The sequence below is a fragment of the Erpetoichthys calabaricus genome, chromosome 3, assembly GCF_900747795.2.
Source record: "Erpetoichthys calabaricus chromosome 3, fErpCal1.3, whole genome shotgun sequence".
NCBI lineage: Eukaryota > Metazoa > Chordata > Cladistia > Polypteriformes > Polypteridae > Erpetoichthys > Erpetoichthys calabaricus.
This window is the reverse complement of record NC_041396.2, coordinates 225,763,959-225,789,927: the sequence shown is the minus strand read 5'-3', so window position 1 is coordinate 225,789,927 and position 25,969 is coordinate 225,763,959. Positions and strand designations below refer to the sequence as shown.

Sequence of the window (25,969 nt, the reverse complement as noted above, 5' to 3'; positions counted from 1 at the left end):
GTTTCAAGACCCAAATTATATGCAAGTACCTGTATATACCGTATTAGTGTTTCTCCAGAAGTTGGAAATGTGAATCATCAACAACAGAGATTACTGAATAATACAAAAAAATCTTCTGGAATACTTAAAAACACTTGTAGAAGCAACTAATTATGTATATGATAATTCAATAATTTCTCTGTCCTTTTTCAGGGCATGGCCTTCACATTAGATGAAAGAATGCACCTTGGAATTCATGGTCTTCTCCCACCCTGCTTTCTTAGTCAAGATGTTCAAGTTCTCAGAGTTCTTAGAAACTTTGACATGAAGAAGGATGATTTGGACAGGTGGGTATTTAAAAAAGCTGGCATGCCTTTTGCTAAAATCAGGCATTTCACATGCAGACATTTTTCAAATAAAAATGCAAATTCATAGTTTCTCAAAAGCTTCAAACTATTCCAAATTCGCATGAATAATTTAAGATGCTTCTAATATCTGTTCTTCCTTTGCCTTCCTTCAACATTAAATTCTGCTCCCCTCCATCAGTTTCATTTGTTCTAGGCAAAGTAAATTCTGTCAGCTCTCAGAGCCCTACCCAGCAATTTTTACACACCGAGACAAAATAAGAATTCATTCTGTGTATAAGCAAGCAATCTTTAACAAGACCCCATTACAGGAACCAAAGCTGCTAAAATTGCCTAAAATATAGTACTTATCTTTATGTGTTATTAATTGATGTAAAATTTAGTTATTTACTACAGATCATTAAGTTAAATTATTATGAAAAAAATAATTCTATTTTTGCCAGCACATAACTGTAACTCCCAAACCAATCATATTAAAGTGCATGTCAAAATGTTTTGTACTTTATTGCCTCGTGGAAAGGCTTTTGGGGACAGCTTCTCTTATCTTTTTAATGTCAGTTCCTAGTGTAACCTATGTTGCTACTTTCATTTGCCTATTCATACACTTACCCACCTTTAGAGATCACAATGGTCTTGTAGGCAGGACTACGATCAGTATAGCTCCTTCATAGTTTATCCATGTGTGACACTGTATTCATTGTACAGTCACTGTAGCCTACCGTCTTGGGGCCATCCTTCCTCACTCCTGATTAACATAGCTGAGAAAGGAAATTGATTCCCAGGCACTGGCATTATAATAAAACAAAAAGTGCATTCAAGAAAGCATGCTTATTAAATTTTAATCTTTAAGCATTATTCAAATGGCCAGTGCCATAAACAAAAGCAAATGCAGTGTGGCAATTCACAAAATACCACCTGAATCATCTTGTGACTCTGTAAGCAAACGAAGATCAGCAATACATTTAATATATAGGTGTTATGTACAGGCAGTGCTAGTCTTGTTGCTTGAAGTCTTGGCAGTGGGTTTGACTCCTCTCCTCCTCTATCAGTTTATTTGTACACAGGAATGATTCTGTTTTTCTGGCAACTTTGCCATTATCCAGAGCTCATAAAACTAAAATCCTCCTTCCAAAATCATTTTTGAAGCTCATGCTTCTAACTTCATAAATGGAAGACAACTCTGTGGAATGCTTGTATAGCTAAAAAACAGCTTTTACTTATACATTTGATTTAAACTGATTCTTACCTCTTATCAGCAAAGTAAGCAACATCCCATGCAGCAGCATTCTTAGAAGTCTAGACTTATAAAACCATAGAGCTTTACTTTTCCTTTATAAAAATATTCAGGTAATTCTTGTCTAAATACAAAAGCATTAACAGACAAGTTACTTTTTTCAGTAGATCACTAATAATATACTGTTTTAACATAGAAAAGGAATAAATGTCTTTCTAAAAGACCTTTTAAAAATGATACATAAAAGTTCTGCTCTTTCCTCCTACACAATTCAAAAAAAATTTTAATTGACTATTTAGTGTATTTGCATTGCACTGTGTGTAGTGACTGAAGTATACAGTAGCTCTGGGTAGGAATGTTGCACATAACAGACTGATTGTTATTTGACTTCAAATATATCGTTGCAAGCTCAGGATCCAGACCTCAAAGAGACATGCTACTCAAGTGTCAGGAGACTTTCTGAGGGTGCAGGAAAACACAGCACTTACAAGAGAACTTCAATCAATCAATCACATCTCTCGACACAAATGCTCAGTTGCTGTCAAACCTCATATTGAGCCCTGGCCTTTGGCCAGCTCACAGAGAACCAGGGAAATAGTGTGGCATATGGGTTGCCTCTGACCCAAGGTAAAACAGAGCCAGGCAGCATATATAGGCACCAGAAGGGACAAAGTATCTGCCAGCACTGTTGCTGCTGAACATCCAAGTTGTGGTTGGAAACAACTGTAGATGTCAGCAATCATTTTTGGGGATACTCATCTGCAATCAGTTTTTAGAGTCTAAGTCCATTCCTCCATCTCCTGCATCCTTTGGTCATTCTAATATGTAAGCATAACAAGGCAAATGAGGGCTATTATAAACAGTTTGGTAGTGGGAATGCTCTGCAATTTCCTCAGCACTCCACTCCATTTTGTTATGGAATAAGACTATGGTAATTAACATAGAAATGTGTGAAATTTTGTGTATTCAGGTTTTCCATAATTTGTATGTAATTTTTATTATTCATATTATTTTATTTTAATGTAAAACCAAAAACAGCTCACAATATATATTGTACAAGTGCAGATCACTATCTTTTATAGCTGGATTGCTATATTGTGAAATGCCCATGAGGAGTATGAACAGAAAGACTGATGCAGGTTCAGACACTGTTCTTATAGTGCATCTTCCACTTCAACAGTGTGGTTTATTCAGGTGCTGCATGTAGCAACTTACCATCTTGATATTCCAGCACTGCTTTTCTATGCTGTTGGATGTTGTGTTCAGTGTGGTGCTTGATAACTAATGGTTGACTTCTGGAGATTGTACCAAAGAACCAAAGGGTTGAAGAAGACACTCTCACTTTCCTTCCAAGAGTGGAGGGCTTATTCATGTGGCAGCAGCTGAGTCTGGATGCATATGGCAGCTAGAATTTAAGTTAGAATGTTTCTTTGTGGATGTCCATGACTCGCACTACAATCATTCCTGACAAATAATAGTTGTGTCTGGCCTTGGGTTTTTCCATCCCTGACATTCTGAACACTGATACCACACTAAAGGACTACCAAATATGAGGAAGAGTCAAGCTAAAGTTAAAAAATGGGATTTATTACAAAATAGAATGAACCTTAACAAAACTGATAATGTCATTTCTCAATGTAGTCTCCACCCTTCTCAATGCATTTGTGCCACCTGTCTGGAAGTGCTTGGATTCCAGCAGAATAAAAGGTTTTGTGTTGTCCTCACAACCACTCATTCACTCGAGTTATTGTCAAACACCACATGCCGAAGGGCACTTCAGTCACTAGTACAAGACCGATGTGAAGCCTGCTATTTGATCCAAGCACCAGGGTCTGCTCTCCCAAGGATTCCTTTTGCTGCAAGACAATGCCCATCGACACACTGCTAAGAACACCAAGGCTTGTCTAGAGAAACTGGAGTTTGAGGTATTGCCACATCCTCCTTATTCGCCAGATTTGGCACCGTGTGATTTCCACCTTTTTGGACCACTAAAAAAACATCGGGGTGTTCATCGATTCAAGACAGATGACGACATGAAGAAAGTGGTGCACGAGTGGTTGCGAGGACAAGACAAAACCTTTTATTCTACTGGAATCCAAGCAGGTGACACAAGTGCATTGAGAAGGGTGAAGACTACATTGAGAAATGACATTATCAGTTTTGTTAAGGTTCGTTCCATTTTTTAATAAATACTATTTTCTAACTCTAGCTTGACTCCCCCTCTTAATATACAGGAACTGTAACTGTCAAAAGTAAACACTTCAACTAACTGTCTGAAGTGACTGTTGGGCCTTCATGAACTAGTAGAACAGCTTAAACTCCTCCTTACTGTATATCCTACAGGTGTCAGGAACTGTATTGGAAGCACACTAAAACATTGTTCCATAAGCATTTTCATCATGCATTATTTTCATGGTTGTGTTTGATGATTTTTTTTTTAGATGGAACAACAGAATCTTTTATAAGTGCTCATCTGGTTTGAAATAGGGAGACTGAGAACATGGTGTGTGGTTTACATTGTTGTCAATTGCATCCTGCTAGATTCAACTACATTCAGGATAAAAAAGGTTCACCACTGGATGAGCATGAGCACTTGCATGTACTGCCATATTTTACCTAAGCCATGCTAGAAAAACACACTGTGCATCATAAGAGAGCCACTGGAACTCCTCAGTGTAAGAAACAGCATCAGGTCCTGTAGGTTGCTTTTGTTGCACACCACACATGAGGCTGTCTACTTTGTGAAAAGAAGTATGAAGGGTTTGTCTGTCCAAATGACTGTTTTCCAATGTTCACTAGACCAGAGCTTACATTGTTTCCCCCATGTATAGTGATTTGAATGTGTTATAAGAGCTTTATGTATTTAATTGAAGTTAAAATGACAAATACAATGCTTTAGATGCAGACTGCTTAGATTGCTTCATTTCCAAGTATAATGAATGCCAAATGTCTCCTCTAGGATCATTATTTGTACTGGGAAGTCTGGCCATATAACTCGTAATATTAAGTATCAACCTTAGCCTCCAATTAAGTTTAGGAACAATTACAAAATATTGCTTTTAACATACAGTATAAAACTTGGAATGGCTCCACTGTTCCTTATTTATCTGAACCTATTAATGTGTACCTTGCAGAGCATACACTACAATCCCAAGTTTTCTAAAATTACAGCAACAAATAAAGCTGTGTCTCGTACCAGTCACTGGTGGCACTTGGGATCAGTCACTTCTAAGAATATATTTAAGTAGTTACACACATTGGTCCTATCTAATGCTGGAAAGTGGAAACATGTTGCAAGTTAATCTATACATTTGACAATAATCTTAAAGTGACCTAAAATTTTAGTTTAATTTGATCTCTTTGTGCTATTTCACAATACTTTGAATGGGGTGTTCATAGTTATCTGCTTATTTTAAGGGAACCTGTGTCCCCTGATGTTTGGTTCCTCCAAGAGCACAATTAACTAGAAATTTTGTTTTCCTCTTCTACACAGGTAACTACACAAATCTCTTGGTAGCTGTTACTATAATTTATTTTTATTCTATTTTTCAAAATTTATAGATCTTTATAATTATGTTAGTTTAAATTGACATATGTGTTTATATCTGTAAATTCTAAATAGTCATATACTTTTCTGTTGCTGTACTGTACTTATAAATCTCTGTGGATGTGAGCACTCTGAATCTCTACATTTATTTGAATTTATGCACCTCAACCTAACTATAAAGTCTGTCTCTCTCTCTTCAGTAAATTCATATCAGACTGTTCTTGATAAACCTTCCCCTTTAGTGTAATGTTTGTAGTTCAATGACCTGGAGCTGTTAACTAGTTATTTTTAACTGCTTGCTGTACTAAACGTTACTTACAGTATATTATTCACTTGCACCTTTTCTTCTTTTAATTCACTGTTATTTAATGCTGGTTGCTTTTACTAATGGAAAATCTACTGTAATTAGCACTCCCAATGCCAGTTGATATATTTCAAATGAAATCATTGGTTTATTAATTTGCTTTGTGAAAATGCTTTCTTCAAGACCAATTATTCGGCAGAAGACCATCTTGGCTATCTCAGCTGTAAAGATGGAAACAACTGTAGACAGGCTACGAGCCCATTACAAACTCACAAAAGACGAAATTAGAACTACTACATACCTAACCAACGTATTTATATATATACTACTAATGGTGCACTGCACGATAACATGCAGTGAATACACTTGACTTGAGCATTCATCGTTTTCATACTCTTTCTCTGTACATTTAACATTCGTTAGCTCAGATGCGCTTGCTGCTTCCTGAGCAGCTCTTCTTTTCTCCAACCTAGCGGCCTGCTTCTTCTCTTCTTTCATCAGCATCTTTTCGCATTATAAATGATTAAGTCAGTGTTTGTGTTGCAATTACTTAGTATGTTTTCTTTAATTTTTCACTTAAGCTGGCACTTAATTCATCAATCTGCCTCAAGAATGATTTATGAAGAGTTGGAGGAAGTGATGGCGAAGGTGGTAGGGAAGAGAACGGCGCACGTATGCATGCGCCACACGGCCACTCTGCTGGCCGCTGCGAAGAGTTGATTCTACAATAAAATAAAATAAAAATAAAAAAGGAATAACCTTGGAGGTCAAACATCAGCCCGAAAGTGAATAGTAGATGTCACGTAGTGTACTAAATTTCAGGTCAATAGGTCAAACGGTTTGCGAGCTATGGGTGATTTAAAATCATGGACAAACGAACATCTACGGTAGCGTATTATATATAAGGATGGAAGAAAATCAGTAGATACCAAGAAAAAGACATATGGACACAAATAGTAGATGCATGCTCCACACTGATAATGGCTGGGACAGGTTTTGAATCCAGGAGACTATAAATATGAGGTAGCCACTTCACAACATGTTGGAAAAATAAAAACTACTAAATTTATGCCATTTAATAGAGGTCAGAATATCATTAGAGTATGGATTTACTACATAATAAAACACCAAGATCTGTGTGTCTACTCTCCTCAGAGTAATCTGATAAATCATTTTGGCTTTGGTGAAAGGGGAATTGTGAGTGAGTCGCATCAAAATGAGTCTGAGAAGAAGGGTTTTATGGGAAAGAAGCACCGGTGAACACCCATTACAATAATATGCAGTACGGTCTAAAATAGTTTGAAGTTTAAAATTTAAAGCTGTTTCGATATTTGAAAGATAAAACAGTTGAGGGAAACTTCCATGACTGCTTTTACATTATCAACGATTAAGCCTTCCTAAGCCATTCCATGAAGATATTATTCATGGCTATAAAAATATATTCCTGTATTGCATATTAATGTTAGAAAATCTTGAATTTGACTTAATGGCTAAAAGCATGAGTTTAATTTATTAGTAATTAAGCTGACAGAAGTATATTCTTTTTATTTACATTTATTAAAATGAAAAAATAAAAATATCTAATGTTTCTACTAAAATTGTAGCCATGTAGAGTTAAATTCTTTGCCATCCCACTCTTGTCTCCAACTGGGCAGCCTGTGTTGCTCGTCTGGCTTGAACTGCAGGTGTGCGTTGTATTTCATGAAATGGTGGTTGACTTTGCTGTTTTTTATTTTCTTTTTTTAATGCTGCTGCTTCTTTTTTCATAAGTGCAACACCATTTCCCTTTGTTCTTTCTTAATTAGAGGAACAAAGCTTTCAAGACTGGCACAAAACCGATGGAATAAGACTCCAAACGATACATTTTTTTGTGCTTTACATAAATAAATTGATCTTTAGTGCGCAAATTTAATACATCATTGATATTTCTTCCTTTGCCAGTTTTCCACAGTGCCTTTTTCCACAGCTGCACAGATTTGGGGAATATTTCTGGGCCAAATCATTCTTTTTCAACCAGCTGTGCAATTTTCCCATCACTCAGAGGCCTTCTGTAGCCCCATGACTTCTGCTGTGAGAGGTGAAAACAACTGGCTCCCTGTGCCATGCTTTGTAGAGATTTACAAAACCCCACCAGGACATGCAAAGCCAGATAGAAAGATTTGCGCAGCATGCATGTTTTATCATCACTTTGAAATTCAACCATGACTGTAAGGTTTTTATCCCATGATGGGTTTTTATTGCTTTAGATAAAATCAGTTTCCCTGAGAATATAAGTTTGCAACATACTGGGAAAAAAAACACATAAAATAACAGCTTTCATCCGGTGCTTCTTTCCAGCAATAAATAAATATTAAAAATACAAATGACCTACTAATCTTACAAAGACAAGTGAAGAGAAAATTAATTAATTAATTAATTAAAATACAAGCAAAATGTGCAGTGCCATTTAGGAATATTAAACTTTCTTAGTAGGACAGCTTTAACCTTTCTACATTATTGAAATTTAAGAGTGCTTATTAGATCGTAATAGCCATATTTTGTATCAAAACAGTAGTCCTGTTGTAATCCTCGAATCTAATGTTCTGATTTCTCTTTTTCCATTACTGCTGCATGGAAAGTCACAGCTCATTCTATCAACCCCCATAGTAAGGCTTGATTCTCATCTGGGCAAGATGGTCCAGTCCAGTCAGTGCATATCAATAATCACACTACCTTGTAAGCAGCTAATGTGTCCTTGCAAACTGTGAGATCTAAAAATGGGTGAAAGTATATGAAATGTGAATGAAAAAATACTCTGACTTTTAAAATGAAGCACTTATGGGAAAAGAGATTAATAGATCCATATAATTACTGTGATAATACATGCATAAAGGTCATCCAATAAAAACTCACTTTTGTTTCACTTTTTTTGGTGACAGTCAGGCTAGCGACCTACTGATTAGGCTTCCCAGTCCCCTACAACTTCCTCCAGCCATTCTTGGTCAATAAGCAGATGCTCCAAATACAGTTGAAAGATACTATATAATCACTTCAGGGTGTTCTGCCTTGTACAGCACCCGAAGGAGGCATTGAGGGGAAGTCCATTCTACATGCTCAAACAACCTCTGCTGGCTCCTGTCAATCTGGAGAAGCCATGATTCTACTCTAAGGATTCCCCATATTACTGAGCTTCTCACCCAGTCCTGGAGAGTGATCCCAACATACATTGGCAGGAACCTTATTTTGGCCATTAGTACTCACTTTCTCATTTTGTCATTCACTACCCCAGAGCACATTACCATGGGTAAGGATGCAGGGTGTAGTCTTACCGATACATTTTCACCTTTGTCAGGAGACTTATTTCTCACTACAAAGCAATAGACTGATACATCATTTGTAAAACTGTCACCTCCACCCTCTCTCAAGAATAATAGCTCAAAGTAATCGAACTCCTCCACTTACCTGTAGGAATCAGGCCATTGTTTTCTGGGAGATGACAATAATATCAAATTTTGGACATACTAATTCTTATCCCAACCACATCACTGTCTGCTGGGAACTGTTCTAGTGTACACTGAAGATCACAATCTGATAAAAAAATATTCAAAATAATACATCTGACAAATGAGGACAGACTATTCAGTCCATCATCCACATTTGTTTAACTGATAGCTAAACTGTCCCAGTATCTCATCCAGATACTTCTTAAAGGTTAGCAAGGCTTCTCCTTCAACTTCAAGATAAGGCCAGAGATGCAGTCCTTAGGTTTTCAAAATGGATATTGTCAAACCTCAGCTGTGCTTTGATATAGTGTCCATAGCATTAATCAGAAACTTGTGAGGAGAGAATGTGTATGCCTCATAGAGTTGAATGACCACATTGAAGGTTTCAGCTTATAAAGTATGCAAACATAATGGTCACTCCACAAACATAAGGAACTAGTTTCTTTGGAACCCTATATTCTTGCAGCAACTTCCATGGGACACTGTGTCTTATATAATCTTTAACAAATCCACAAAACACATGTAGACAGGATTGACAAATTCTTCCAATTACTCAAATATTTGTGCAGAGTTAAAGAGTTGTCCCATTGCCAACTTATTGCTATCCCTGAATATGAGGCTAGACTTGCTGATCTATTGCCTTGCCACTAAAGAGCTTTTTAATTAACAATGAAGCTTCAGCTACAAAGAACGAACCAACCCCACACAATAACTCTGGCACATTGTCCTCTGAGGAGGGCATATCCATTAGTTTTAAGAGATTCTCAAAATACTCAGTCCACCATTCAATGATGTCCTTTGTTGAGGTCAATATTCTTCCTACACCTTCTGAGTCATCAGATGTTTTGCCATAACCTTTCTGAAGCCATGCAACAGTCATTTTCCATGTCCTGATAACATTCAATCCACATATGTGGTAGGTGGCACCTTTTTGCCATACTGGGAACTCTCATTCAAATCTGGAGACACTCCTGCTAACATGGCATGGAAGTCATTTTTCTTCAGCTTGACAGATTAATTTTATTGCTGGTGTCCATCAGTCTTTACTTTTTTGAGATTATTAAGTGAATTTTCCAAGATGGCAGCCCATCCTGGCAGCAGTGGGTACAAGGCAAGATCTGTCCCTGGACAGGGTATTAATCCTTTGTGGGTCAAAAACTCTCACAGACATTCACTCATACTAAGTCAATTTAATCCAAATAGTAAGCCTAACTATACACATCTACACTACATTATAGGAAACCACAATAAACTAAGAAATCCATGCAGACATGGGGAAAGACTGTAATGCTTGTATCGAATAAAACCCAAAAAGTTATATAACTATATTGAATGATGCTTGGTAGTGAATCAGGTTGATACAGTCACTGTATAACACATTGGTAAATAACTAAAGTTTTTCAAAAGATGGCTCAATTAATTATTCAATCATTAATTACAGTCCCCACTGTTGGTGAATCTCAACAACTGTCTGTATGATGTATGCTTAGTTCTAGCATTTCTCTGATCACCTGCTGCAGATTCATACATGTGAGCAGTGCATTTTGATTTTATTAGTACAAGAAAGTGTGCTTGTTTATACTATTATTTCACATCATTGTAAACTATACTATTCAGACTCTGAATAACCAGAATATGAACCTAACTGGGATATGCATTTTGGAATAAGATGTTTACATGAGCAGTGTCATACATGCAGTATATAGCACATGCTTTATTACCTGGTAAGTAAGAGGTCCTTTGTGATATTTTAGTTTTGCTCATGAATTAATTTTTATAGGGGCAAACAAACTAGCTTCAACTAATGAAACTGGCAATATATCCATAATGTCTGAAGGGACATTGGCTATTTGCTAACCAAATAAGCTTGATGACCTGAATGATCTCCTTTTTGTGTGAAATATCTTACAGTGTGTTCTTAGGTCTGCAGATGGTTATGGCACCAGTTTTTAAATCAACGAATGTATAAGGTGTTCTTTACAAAATATAGAATAATCTTCAATTTTACCCTTCCTCATTTCCTTTTAAAAAAAACTAACTTGTATAATTTGTAATTTAAAAAGGAGAAAATGTTTTATACTAAATATAATTTGTCCTGAAAAACCTCCTAATTCTCAGAACCTGGTCTTATTTTTCAAAGAATTGATTTCCATTCTGATGTACTTCACAGGGAGTGTTTCTAGGAATTTTCTAAATGTGTTATAGTAAAAGCAACATTTGTTATTTAACTTTCAGACATTTAGGTGTAGACAGTGGGTGGACATTTAAGACTTTATTGCCTCTGTAGACATTTAGAACTAATTAGGGTGTCGTGGAAAGTTTTCTGATTTTCATCTATTTTTTTACTTCTCAATGCACTTATTTCAGTTTAGATTTGGGGGAAGGTGAGTGTTCTGACTACAAGCACTTAATGGAACAGGCACCCAAATTAGGCTGCCCTATTTGACAAAGGTAGAAGCAACAAAATAGGTAAAAGCATTACTTCTCTGCACCTCCATTATAAGAAATTTAATCTGGTATATACTGTGTAATGTCTGTAAGAGTCTTCGCATGTTGGCTATCTGTGTCTCTCACCTCAGTCCAAATAACACAGCATAGGTGTCCGTTTGTATAGCAACACTATCTATTAAAAAAAGATTCAAACAAAGGTCTTACACTGTAATCCCATGGGTTTTATGCAAAATTTCAAGTATGCACGCATACAAAGGAATTTAACTGTGGTGTTTTTATGACTCTCCAAGTACAGTTACATAACAGACATTCACACAGTTGATAAGTACACACAATGTAAATGTATGCATTCATAGTGCACAACAATGCAGGAAATACTGAAACATAGACATATTAACTAAATGTAAGAATATTGTGAGATATTAATGTGCCCATACTTAGCAAGGAAAGCTGAATCAACCATTTGTGAGGCTGACAGCTTGTGGAATGGAGCTGTTCTTATATCTGCTTGTTTTGATGTAAAGCAACTATAACTAAAACACCAATCTGTGAAGACCAACTTTCTAAGAAATACTGTTTTTACCCTTTTTCTCAGTTTTTACCTTTTTAACACTGCACAAACAGCACTTTCTGGGGTCAAGTTTTTTAGTGTGTTTTCTCTTGATTTTACCTGGTAGCTACAGTGCCCTCCATAATCCTTGGGACAAAGACATTTTTTTCCTTGATTTGCCTCTCTTTCCACAGTTCAAAATTACAAATCCAACAATTCAGACGTGATTAAAGTGCACATTGCAGACTTTCATTTAAGGGTACTTGCATACATTTCAGTCACACCGTATAGAAATGACAACACTTTTTCTAAATGGTCCCCCCATTTCAGTGCACCATAATGTTTGGGACAATTGGTGGCACAGGTGTTTGTGATTACTCAGCTGTGTTCCATTGCTTCATTAGTGCTGACATAAGATAGCCAGGCTTGTTTCTATTCCTTGGAGTCTGTAGTTGCCCATGTTCAACATGAGGACAAGATCTGTGTCAATGAAAGTCAAAGAAGCCATTATCAGACTGAAAAACAAGAATAAAACCAGCAGATACATTGGTTAAATCTTAGGATTACCTAAATCATCTTTCTGGAATATCATTAAGAAGAAAGAATACACTGGTGAGCTCAGTAATCACAAAGGGACTGGTAGGCCAAGGAGGACATCCAATGCAGAAGAATTCTCTCTATGGTAAAGCCCCCAAATGCCTGTCCCACAAATCATAAACTGTCTCCAGGAGGCAGATGTAATGTCAGAGACTAGTATCCACAGAAGACTTTATAAACAGAAATACAGAAGCCAAACTGCCAGATGCAATCAACAAGTTAGCCGCAAAAACTGGATGGCCAGATTACAGTTTCTGAAAACGTACTTAAAAAGGCTTGAAGAATTCTGGAAAAAGATCTTGTGGACAGATGAACCTGTATCAGAATGATGGCAAGAGCAAAGTGTGGAGACTATAAAGAACTGCCCGTAATCCAACGCATACCATCTCATCTGTTAAACATGGCGGTGGGGGTGTTATGGCTTGGGCATGTATGGCTGCCACAGGTCCTGACACACTTATCTTCATTGATGATAGAACTGCCGACAGCAATTACACAATGAATTCTAAGGTGAATAGAAACATCTTATCTGCTCAAGTTCCAGTAAATGCCTCCAAACTCGTTTGACGGTGCTTCATCCTACAACAAGGCAATCATCCCAAACATACTGCTAAGGCAACACAGGAATTTTTCAAACCTATAAAATTGAAAATTCTTGAATGGCCAAGCCAGTCACCCAATTTAAATCCAACTGAGCATGACTTCCATATGCTGAAGAGAAAACTTTAGGGGGCAAGCAGGAGCTGAAGATGGCTGCATTAGTGGCTTGGCAGAGCATCACCACAGAAGATACAGTACTCGGCACCTGGTGATGTCTATGAATCGCAGACTTCAATCAGTCATTGCATGTAAGGGATATGCAACAAACAACTAAATATGACTGCTTTAACATTCCTACCATTGCTATGTCCCAAATATTATGGTGCCCTGATGTGTGAGGACCATGTAAGAAAAGTCATTTCTACATGGTGTAACGACATGTATGAAAATGCCCTTAAATTAAGTCTGCAATTTGCACTTTAATCACATCTGAATTGTTAGATTTGTAATTTTAAACGTTGGAGCAGAGGGATAAATCAAGGAAAAGTGTGTCTTCATCCCAAACATTATGGAGGGTACTGTTGCTAAAAATAAAGGAAGTTCAATAAGTACTGTCAATAAGTAATAAAATGCTCCTATCTTGTGATTTTTGCTTTCACATTTTGGGCCAAAGATTCAAAGTATTCTCCAGATGCATCTTAAATAACATGCCTTAACTTGTATTTCTGAAGACTGCACCTTGCTTCAGTTTTAAGCTCATTTTGAGAAAGACGTGTCTCAGTCTACCAATGTCCCTTTGACCATAGCTATATCATGTTCCTCCAGTTATTGTTGACATGTACAGGGGCACTGATTTGGAAACTGGGCACTTTGATGCTCTACTGACTCTATTGTGAAGTAGGGCACACCCCTTTTCCATTACTATTAGTGTTTAATGCTACTTGGTTACAATTATGTTGGCAGTGCTGTGCAAATCTTCTAGTATTGGCTACATCTGTACCAGTAGACAGTTAAGTATAGTTATAGAAGAAAGACAGACAAGTAAGGATGGGACTGTGCTAGCTTTGCAGTTGAATTTCAGATATTCTGTACTTTATTTATGTCATTTAACATTTATTATTAAATTAATGACATGTCTATGTTGTGAAGGAAAGAAGATTAATAGCTACGGACTTCTTCCCACATTTATTTGCTGTTTTTATGTTTAATAGAAAAAATTTTTAAAACTATACTTCCTTCATGTAATTATAAATTGTTTAAAGTCAGACATTTCAAACTTATATTAATAAAGATTAATTTTCACTTTTTCATAAATTCAAGTCTGTCAGGAACTAATGTATGACTCCTGTCTACTGATGTCAATCATGTATTCATGGTTTTATTAGGCTCTTTATTTTGATTTGCATCATTAATGCTTAAGCTTTTATGTCAACTAAGTGTGGGTGTGTGAGTGTGTAGGAGTCTTTTTCTCTGAATGTTGGATTTGTAATGTTATATTCAACTTTCTAAATTAATATGAAAACAAGAGCTGTTAAAAGAATTGTATAAATAAGAAATTAAGGCATCTTAAATTTTAAAGGTTTGACAGCAAGCTGTGTCCTTTGAAACAACAAATCCGGCAGCCTTCTTGTTCATGTAAAATTATACGTGAGATAGAAAGATTTGCAGTCAGTATTTCCATTCAAGACTTGAAAGAAGATTCTAATTTTAAAGATGAGCTGCAATTTAATATTTTAGGAGTGGCTGTAAAAACTAGCTATTTTCCTACTTTTGTAACAGAACTTTGTCCTTGATGAATCGTGGTTATTGTACCATTTTCCCAACATTGTGACTAATGTATTAAAAGTTAAATGTTCTGTATACTGTGTGGAGATGTAAAGGGTAAAAAGATTTTATTTTTATCCTTTTATTATTGAAACGTTTAGAAAATACATTTTCCATTTCTGCTTTAATTTATTTTAACTTCTGTGAATTTGCCTAAAGTGTGGTCAAGATTTTTGAAATAAAATATGTAAAGAGTTGCAGATGGAAAGTGAAACATAAAAGGCAAAACTTTACATTGGGACTGGTCTGAGACAGACTATATATGATGTGTGTAACAAAAATCACAGTGAGAAACTGAAAAAATAAGTTAGTCTGTTTATATTTTATGTGGCACCTTAAATAGTCAACACCATTAAAACTTTTCTTAAAAAATAAACATCATTACAATAGCAGAGGATGATGGGTGAAGTCAAGAGGACTGCATGTTAAAGATACATTTAGTACAAAGTAAAAATGGTCAATCATTTTTAAGAGAATGCAAATAAAAATTTATTCTATACCTTTCCTTAGTGGCTACTCTCCAACAGCTCTGTCCATAATTTCCATAAAAATGTTTCCGTAGTTTATTTTATAATGTATATTGAGTTTTTCATCCATCCATTATCCAACCCGCTATATCCTAACTACAGGGTCACAGGGGTCTGCTGGAGCCAATCCTAGCCAACACAGGGCGTAAGGCAGGAAAAAAACCCCGGGCAGGGTGCCAGCCCACCACAGATATTGAGTTTTTAGCAAAGCGGAAACAATGATGTACTATATTGCTAATACAATATATAATACTATAAGCTTTACTCCCCTTTAAGGTATTCTGAATCATTCTCCACTTCAGTTCCCTCCAAAAATGAGATCTAGGATTGCTCTAGAGTTGAAATATAAAAGATGTACTATAGCTATAAAAGCCTTTGGCTTTTCAAGGAAGAGCTGAGTTGAGTCCCAATGAGTAGACTTTATTATTATTTTTTATTAATTTAAGAGAATATAGCACATCCCTCAGCCATGGCAAAGTAGTGGGGGGTATGAGTTTGGTTTGACTTGAGCAAAAAAAAGATGCAAGCTTGAAAAATACCTGTTGTAACTGTTTAGACTTTTCCATAAAACAGAAAAATTTTATGTTGAAGTGTACAATAAATGGCAGAGGTATCTTTATAAGCATATGGCAGAACAAGATCACAATTTATTATACCAAAAAAATCTAGAACCAGCATCATAACTGAAAAGGGCAAAAAATCTTGAAATTATAAGAAGGGAACAAGGTCATAAACTTAAATTCCTTTAAATATAGTTACTTAAAAACATCCTTATTTCATGAGTATGTCCATGGCTATGATTCCATTGGAATAAAAGCAGGACACACACAGTAAAAATATGTAGAATCATAGCAACAATTACACTGAATGTAGAAATGGGTTATGTCAATAGCAATGTCACAATTATTGAATTTCCTGATAGCAGAAAAGACTTGCAGAGGCACTTCCTGGCAAACCGTTGTCTGTGGCTAAAAGTGCTCAAAAAGAGGGCCTTCTGGAGAAGACGGAGGGGATTTTTCATGATGGCATTTCATTTTGCCACCATCCTCTTTTCCACAGTTAGATTCCAGTGTGTCCAGGGTGCACCCTCTGATAGAGCAGGCTTTCCTGGTAAGTTTGTTCAGGCATTGTACATCTTTTGAGCTCAACTTGCTTCCCCTGGAGACTGCAGTATAGAAATAACACTGGCTACTAGAAACTGTGAGAATATTTCCAGCAGCTTGCTGCTTACGTCAAAAGACCTGAGTTAGTTTCCATAGGAAGTACAGTCTGCTCTTTCCCTTCTTGTACAGCACCACTGTGTTGTTAGACCAGTCCAGTTTGTTGTTTATGTGACCTTCCAGGTACTTCTATCACTACACCACTACTACATCCTCCCCCTGAATGGAGACTGGTCTCAGAGGCTCATTGGCTCTTTTGTCTTCCTGATGTTGAGTTGCACATTGTGGTTTCTGCACCACAAGACAAAACCCTCCACATCATTTTTTGACTTTGTCTCATCTCTATTGTTAATGCAGCCTATGATGGAGAAGTCATCTGAAAATTTCTGTAGGTGGAAAGTGCAACTACTGTACTGGAAGTAAACAGGAAGAGAGCCAGGACAGTTCTCTTAGATGCTCCAGTATTACACACCACCATTTCTGACACACAGTCCCTCAGCCTCACAAACTGCTGTCTGTTGGTCAGGTAGTCCATGGTGCAGGAGATTAAAGGGGCATCAAGATGCAAAGCCTTGAACTTTTTCCTCAGCTGATGAGGCAGAATGGTGTCAAAGGCAATGGAAAAATCAAAGAATATTATCCTGACTGTGGTGCTGGCTTGCTCCAAGTAGGAACAGGCACAGTGGGGTGTTTAGATCAGAGCATCCTCCGCACCTAATAGGCAAACTGCAGAGGATCAAGATGACTGCACCTGTTTGACTTCATCCTTTTCTTTTTATTCAGTAGGTTGTTTGTGATCCATGGCTTGTTATTGGAAAAACAGTATTATATTATCTACACAAAACTTGATGTAGTCTGTAAGACAGTGGCTGAGTCCCTCAATGACCTCGTGATACTCTAAGCATATCCCAGTCAGTGTTGTCAAAGACATCCTTCAGAGCCTCCTCATCCTCATTTGTTCATCTCTGCATGGTCCTGGTAATGGCTGGCAGCCATCGGACAAGGTGGCAAAGCAACAGATTTACAGTGGAACGACGAACGTCTCTGTACACGTACAAATTGGGTTATGACCAAAAAGTCCGCCAAACTTTTGCATCTGTTCACGACCACACACTCGGTATACGAATAAGCCAGTTTCCCTTTCGGTTTGTGCACACTGATGATTTCCGCACGTGTTCAGTCTCTCCCTGTGCATTCCCTGTGCAGCGAGCGAGACAGAGAGAGAGAGGGAGCGGGAGTGAGCGAGAGAGCGAGCGAGACACACACATGTGCGAGAAAGAGGCACATGCACGAGAGAGGGGCACACACGCGCGCGCGAGAGAGAGAGAGACACACACACACGCACACGAGAGAGAGAGAGGGCTGGCATAAGACCAAGAAGGCAGTTAAAGAATGCACAGGTTTGTTTTTAAAGAGACTGATTCGAGCAATGTTTTAACCTCGTTGTATTTAATGAAGATTTTTTCTATTGGATTTTAACCTCCACTTCACTTCTGTTTACAGCGATTGGTTCGTAGCGTGCATTGTTGCAATGTTACTTTTCATAGTTGTTTATTAAATTATGGATTTTTCAAATGTTCATTTTTCCCCTGTGCTTAAAACTCATTAAAAAGAAATGTTTTTAGGGAGCAGTTCGTAGCGCTATAGCGCAAACTCTTGCAATGTTAGTTTTCTCTGTTGTTCAAGGTTTTCTCAGTGTTATTCAATGTTTCTACATTTAGTTTACTATTACACTGTGCATTCTATGGTATAATTAACTATATTTGTGCTTAAAAATCTTTAAAAAAATATATATTTGCATACAGTTCGTATGGTCTGGAACGGATTAATTGTATTTACATACAATCCTATGGGGGAAATTACTTCGGGTCATAACCAAATCAGATTACAACCAGAGTTTTGGAACAAATTACGGTCATGACCTGAGGTTCCACTGTATATGCCTCTTTAACATTGACATACAACAAGAACATAAGGATCTATTGATAATATAAAGGCTTTTGATAGAATACTATGAGAAGATGGCATAGATGTGGCCAAAGAAGACAAGTGTCTGGTAGCACATCTCTGCATTAATTCTTCCCATCAGGGAAAGATGTCCTATATAAGTTTAGAAAAAAAAACTATTTGATCCCTTCCAAGAGGAAAACAAGATTATTAATATAGATTTGAGTGACTTGTTGAACTGAAAATGTTCAGATTTAGACTGAGAAGGACTAGCGTTCACAAATCTGTCATGGACGAAAGTTTAAAATATTCTTTTCATTATTTCTTGTGCACAATAAAGTTAATAATGTATCTGATAAATAGTAGCATATTATCAGTATACAATACCTCCTGTTGTTCTAAGTTGACCCTCTGAATTCCTTGAACCTGAGTACAGTTACTCCACAAATATAGAGCAGTTCAGTTGCTATGATGAAAAGAGGAGGTTAAATGAAACATCCCGATCTTGTACAATGATTTTGAGCAAAATCATTTTAGTCTGTACTTTATGCACAATGTTGTACTTAAAAATTGGAAAACAAAAGTATTATCCAGTCTATGATTTTTAATGAATTACAGAAATTGAATAGCTCTGCATCAGGACTAGTCTTTTCTTTATCAAGAGATAATCGTACCTCAGGGTATTCTCACTTTAATAATCTGTACATTACATTAATGAGATGGTAGCATCTCTGCATTTATTAAACTCTGATTCTGTTAAATAATTGAAGAAAATACCTTTTCCAAATGGGTAGTGAGTGTGTATGCCAGGACCTTGGTGCCAGAGTTTGATAGAGAAATAGGTCTATAAGACTCACAGTTCAAGTTTTTATAGTATTAGTTTTTTCAAGAATTTATAAAATTTGACACACAGCTTGGACTCTGGAACCAATCTCCTTGAGAGGGGCTGGAGTCTCTGCCACTCTGGAGTTGCCCCCGGTGAGAGGTGATGAGCAGGTGTGGGCATACTTATTTCCCCCCAACTTGGAGCCTGTTCATTGGGGTTTACCCTGGTGGACAAGAGGGTAGCCTCCCTCCAACTTTGGGTGGGGGGACGGTTCCTAACTGTTGTTTGTGCATATGTGCCAAATAGCAGTTTGGAGTACCCACCCTTTTTGGAGTCCCTGGAGGAGGTGCTAGAGGGCATACCTTCTGGGGACTCCCTCGTTCTGCTGGAAGACTTCAGTGCTCACGTGGGCAATGACAGTGAGACCTGGAAGGGCGTGATTGGGAGGAATGGCCCTCCCGATCTGAACCCCAGCAGTGTTTTGTTATTGGACTTCTGTGCTCGTCACGGATTGTCCACAATGAACACCATGTTCAAGCATAAGGGTGTTCATATGTGCTGTTGGCACCAGGACACCTAAGGCCTCAGTTCGATGATCAACTTTGTGGTCGTGTTGTCGGACTTGCGGCCACATGTCTTGGACACTCGGGTGAAGAGAGGGGCGGAGCTGTCAACTGATTACCACCTGGTGGTGAGTTGGCTTTGATGGTGGGGGAGGATGTCGGTCAGGCCTGGTAGGCCCAAACGTGTTGTGAGGGTCTGCTGGGAATGTCTGGCAGAGTCTCCTGTCAGAAGTAGCTTCAACTCCCACCTCTGGCAGAACTTCGACCACGTCCCAAGGGAGGTGGGGGACATTGAGTCCGAATGGGCCATGTTCCGTGCCTTTATTGTTGAGGCAGCTGACCTGAGCTGTGGCCATAAGGTGGTCAGTGCCTGTCGTGGCGGCAATCCCCGAACCCGTTGGTGGACACCGGCAGTGAGGGATGCCGTCAAGTTGAAGAAGGAGTCATACAGGACCCTTTTGTCCTGTGGGACTCTGGAGGCAGGTAATAGGTACTGGCAGGACAAGTGGAATGAGGCTTCGGTGGTTGCTGAGGCAAAAACTCTGGTGTGGGAGGAGTTTGGGGAGGCCATGGAGAACGACTTTCGGACAGCTTCGAGGAGATTCTGGTCCACCATCCGGCGTCTCAGGATGGGGAAGCAGTGCAGTGTCAACACTGTATATGGAGGGGATGGTGCTCTGCTGATCTCGACTCAGGACGTTGTGGGTCGGTGGGGAGAGTACTTCGAAGACCACCTCAATCCCACTAACATGCCTTCCAATGAGGAAGCAGAGCCTGGGGACTCGGAGGTGGGCTCCCCCATCTCTGGGACTGAGGTCACCGAGGTGGTCAAAAAACTCCTTGGTGGCAGGGCCCCGGGGGTGGATGAGATATGCCCAGAGTTCCTCAAGGTTCTGGATGTTGTATAGGACTGTCTTGGTTGATACGCCTCTGCAACATTGCATGGACATCGGGGACAGTGCCTCTGGATTGGCAGACCGGGGTGGTGGTCCCCCTCTTTAAGAAGGGGGACCGGAGGGTGTGTTCCAACTACAGAGGGATCACACTCCTCAGTCTTCCTGGAAAAGTCTATTCGGGGGTCCTGGAGAGGAGGGTCCATCAGATAGTCGAACCTCGGTTTCAAGAGGAACAGTGTGGTTTTCGTCCTGGTCGTGGAACAGTGGACCAGCTCTACACCCTTAGCAGGGTCCTGGAGTGTGCATGGGAGTTTGCCCAACCAGTCTGCATGTGTTTTGTGGACTTGGAAAAGGCGTTCGACCGTGTCCCTCGGGGAATCCTATGGGGGGTGCTCCGGGAGTATGGGGTACCGGACCCCCTGATAAGGGCTGTTCGGTCCCTGTACAACCGGTGTCAGAGCTTGGTCCGCATTGTCGGCAGTAAGTCGAACCCGTTTCCAGTGAGAGTTGGACTCCGCCAGGGCTGCCCTTTGTCATTGATTGTGTTCATAATTTTTATGGACAGAATTTCTAGGCGCAGCCAGGGCGTTGAAGGGGTCCGGTTTGGTGGACTCAGGATTGGGTCATTGCTTTTTGCAGATGATGTTGTCCTGTTTGCTTCATCAGGCCGTGATCTTCAGCTCTCTCTGGATCAGTTCACAGCTGAATGTGAAGCGGATGGGATGGGAATCAGCACCTCCAAATCTGAGACCATGGTCCTCAGCCGGAAAAGGGTGGAGTGCCCTCTGAGGATTGGGGGCGAGACCCTGCCCCAAGTGGAGGAGTTCAAGTATCTTGGGGTCTTGTTCACGAGTGAGGGAAGAATGGAGCGTGAGATCGACAGGAGGATCGGTGCGGCGTCCGCAGTGATGCGGGCTCTGCATCGGTCTGTCGTGGTGAAAAAGGAGCTGAGCCATAAGGCAAAGCTCTCAATTTACCAGTCGATCTACGTATGTTTCTACCCTCACCTATGGTCATGAGCTATGTGTAGTGACCGAACCAATGAGATCGCGAATACAAGCGGTTGAAATGAGTTTCCTCCGCAGGGAGTCTGGGTTCTCCCTTTAAGATAGGGTGAGAAGCTCAGTCATCTGGGAGGAGCTCAGAGTAGAGCCGCTGCTCCTCCGCATCGAGAGGAGCCAGATGAGGTGGCTCGGGCATCTGATCAGGATGCCTCCTGGACGCCTCCCTGGTGAGGTGTTCCGGGCACATCTAACCGGGAGGAGGCCCCGGGGGAGACCCAGGACACGCTGGAGGGACTATGTCTCCCAGCTGGCCTGGGAACGCCTCGGGATTCCCCCAGAAGAGCTAGAAGAAGTGGTCGGGGAGAGGGAAGTCTGGGCATCTCTGCTCAAGCTGCTGCCCCCGCGACCCGATCTCGGATAAGCGGAAGAGGATGGATGGATGGATATAAAATGTTGTAATCATTAGTTTTGATAGATTATGCTTCCCTTATAAAAGCATAGATTAGAATGCCAAAGCGATCAAAGGAAGCTGTTTAATTGAGTCAGTTTATTAATTCATTCTGATAATAATAAAGACTTTTTTATTTATTTTAAATTTGATTTAAGATTTGATCAGTATGAAGCATCACAGTCCAATAGCTTAAGAATTAGGCAGCACTTTCTACAACAGAGAGAAGATATGATTTTCAGACTGACCTTAAATCCTAAGACAGAAAGAATTTTAAATATAATAGAAGAGAAATCCATGGGTCATAAGCCATTGTGAGTGTTTGTTCTGAGCTGACCGATAAAATGTAGTAACAGTAAGAATTATTGGTCAGTCTTCCTCTGATGTCTCATTGTTTAAGTCAAGAAACTTAGGGGAAAATGCATCTGTGGTCTTATTTATTGGTGGGTGGCTAGTATTTTTTATTTATTACTAGACAGAAGTGAATGTTTGATAGCATGATGTGTATATTGCTGGATACATGCACAGTAGCTTGAACTGGGCCAATTTACAGATGCATAATGACTTAATACAGAGGGAAACTGAAATCCAGAAAACATTCAAATCTACACAGAATGTTTTGGGTCTCAGAACAGAACCCACGTATTTGGAGGTGCAGCACATTTCTGAATACATCACAACCATTACACTCCCATGTTTAAAGGTAAATTGAATGAAATCGTAATGTAAAGATAAACATTAAATGAATTGTGTAATTCACTCGTTAACATACAATAAAAATATTACATTACAATTGCTAAGTGGCTGCTGCTGGAAAAAAACTGTCAGTTTCCACAATTTTCTGACTTTTTAGAAGTATCAAATAACGCTTTATTTGTGACTAACATAACATAACCATTACTGCCTTACTGCCACCCATGCTCTAGTGTTTTTCCATATAGTTTTAACTAACCTACCAGACCACATCACTCAGTATGTTGTTTCATACTCAGACATTCTGTCAGGTTTTGATTTTTCCATTTAAAATGAAAATTAATAAAAATTTATAAAGGTAATGGAACAGCATAGTGGCACAGCTTTTAGCATTGTCACCTCAAAGCACTTGTTTTAAAGTACATTATGCATGGAGTCTGCATATTCTTGCCTCATTTGCATAACTGTAATTTGATGGCTTCTGTTTTCATAGTACTACGATATTCTGGTAGGGTGGCAAATGATAATAATGTATCTAGGTGTATATTAATGAGGGGCTCTCATGACAGACACACATTGTGTCACTGCCTTTCATTCATTATTTTTAGCTTGACCTCCGGCACATGGTACTGGGCCTATAAATTGAATGAATGGATGAAAAAGGATGAGGAATATAATCATCAGGCACAGTTTCTTTATTAATACTAGAAATATCCAGATTAAGACTGATAATGCTTTTGTGAGTATCCAGTTATTATCTAAAGCTTTGAATAAGTATTTTCCAAATCTTTGAAATTCAGAAAAACACTTTAGATGATGCAGACTGTTATTTGATATATAGTATATTAGGTACATGCATGGATTAATATGCAGTGTATGCACTATATGAGGTAAGGCAAAGGGAAGTCCTAAATAAAATCACCCAACAAGATAGAAAAGCAGACTATCAAAAAGAGAATTCTTGTATGTGTCATTCTGGGAAAGCAGTGGCCGTTCAAACCTGTCAGAAAAGTCACACTGGAAATGTAGTAAGCAGTAATACAATAAAGAGAGTATGCCATTCTTGGTTAATCCATGCAATTTTCTCAAAGGAAAAAAAGAAATAGGTGACCCAACAGAGACCGTACGTACATAAACCTATTTTTTGAAAGAGATTTAGGTCACAAAGAGCCAGCAACAGACCAGAAAACCATTGGGTAATCTTGATAGCAGAGTGTCCCTTTCCCATTTATAAGCAAAGTCAGGGAAGACTGAAATGGGTACCATTTTCTCCCGCTCAGCTATTTGGTGTCTTTATACAATCCTTTTCATATTGTAACAGGACCATGTTGTCTCTTTAGGAGAATGAGGAGCTGTGGTGTTGCTTCGAACACCAGGTTCTCTATAGGAGTGTAAGGACATCAGAGCTTTCTAAAGGGAGTCCCACCTGGTGTCTCTGTATTCAAGAAAGATGATCTCAGAAGACATTCCATGGCATAGCTAGAAGTAACCCCAGGAGAGGATTTAAGGCTTTCTCATATTAGAGGTTCAAGTGAGTCTAGAATTCGAAGGAGAACTTGCAGTGTTTGAATAAAGTTCTTGTCTCTACAATCGTCTGTGTTCCTGTGCAAATCTGTGACCCAAGCGTGACAAGTAGTGCCAGGAGTGGGGTTTATAAGCAGAGACGATTTGACAATCAGGATAAGAAGTACAGAATCACTCCACATCTTTCCCCATATTCAGCCAATAAAATCGTTTTGATAAACGTTCTCTAGTCTTATCAGTCCCCAGGTGCCCACCCAAGATGTGAGAGTGAGCTAATTGCAAAAGAATGTCCCTATGTACTTCAGGTACAACTAACTGTTCAATAAATTCCCAGACTAAATGATCCGATATCACTCTAAAAGGGCAGCCGTCTTTCTCAAGAAAGTGTGGGTTTTTAAGCCCCCGGATGCACGCTCTTGGTAATAAGACTCACTAATAGTGCAAGCCTGTTTAAATGCATATTGTAATGAGCTATCAGCATGCTGCAAGCACACAAAATCCATCTGTTCACTAGTGCTCGGTTCTTGTTCGGAGGCATTTGCAAGTTGAGAAGTTGTAAATGAACCAGCCAGCCACTCAGGGAAATTGAGGGGGCTGTCACCCTCGGTCTCACTGGAGAGATCAGGTTCAATATCTAGTCTGGGCTTGAAAACTTCCCCAACAGCCACTTCGGGTTCAACCAGTTCCTCCTCTTACCCGGAGGATGATCTGGTTCCTGCTCCAGCTCCTGCTCCTGCTCTACCTACTAATTCCAAGGATGTGCTGATGAAGATGGGTCCTTGTTTGCAGCAGGAGTCAATGACAAAAAATCAGAGAAATTGTTACTAAAACCAAAGCACTAAACATGAATGATGTCAAAAGGAGAACAACCAGAAGTTAATCATCAAAAGTCATATAATCACCAAAATCCGGACAAAAAACTGTTAACAAAGTCAGAGGGAGAATTGCTATGTGTCGATAACCAAAAAGTAATCATTATTAAGCACTCACACACTGAAGATGTTTGAGGATAGAATACTTAATGCACCTTGCCTTCTTGGAGTCAAGCCCCTATCAATGGTGCACAGTCCTGATAATTTAGCCGCAAAATTATTAAAAATTACAAAATGGCAACACTACTAACTTAAAAAAATAATAATATTAAATAATAACATTCCCCGAAGTTAAAAACCTCCAAGAAACAACAATAAGACAGTGGAAAAAATGTATTTAAAGCAAAACTAATTCTTTAACAACAATAATAAAGAAGTATTAGATTTGTGGCTAATGTGCAGTTGTTTAAACCAAAGTTTAAGCTAAAAGTTTAAATAACTGCTTGTGATGCTAAGCTTAACCTAACTGTACTCCAAATGCATTCTACTTTTGTATGTCACACTGGGTACAGAATCTGCCAACTATAAAAAATAGTAATAATGGCACATAATCCCATAGATTTTTTTTGTAGCCACAAGGAGATGTGTTAGACTTTTTCCAGTCCTTCACTGTCTCACTCTTTCTTTGATGCCATA

General features: G+C 38.8%; 1 protein-coding gene across 2 annotated transcripts in view; it reads left to right on the top strand.

Annotated features, from left to right (window-relative positions):
* The window catches only part of me1 (malic enzyme 1, NADP(+)-dependent, cytosolic), a 658,106-nt gene that overhangs the window by 284,436 nt on the left and 347,701 nt on the right, over positions 1-25,969 (top strand). For both annotated transcript variants that reach the window (XM_028797856.2, XM_028797857.2), the window contains exon 2: positions 193-326. In XM_028797856.2, the coding sequence (XP_028653689.2) occupies positions 193-326 (134 nt within the window). The remainder of the gene's footprint in view (positions 1-192; positions 327-25,969) is intronic.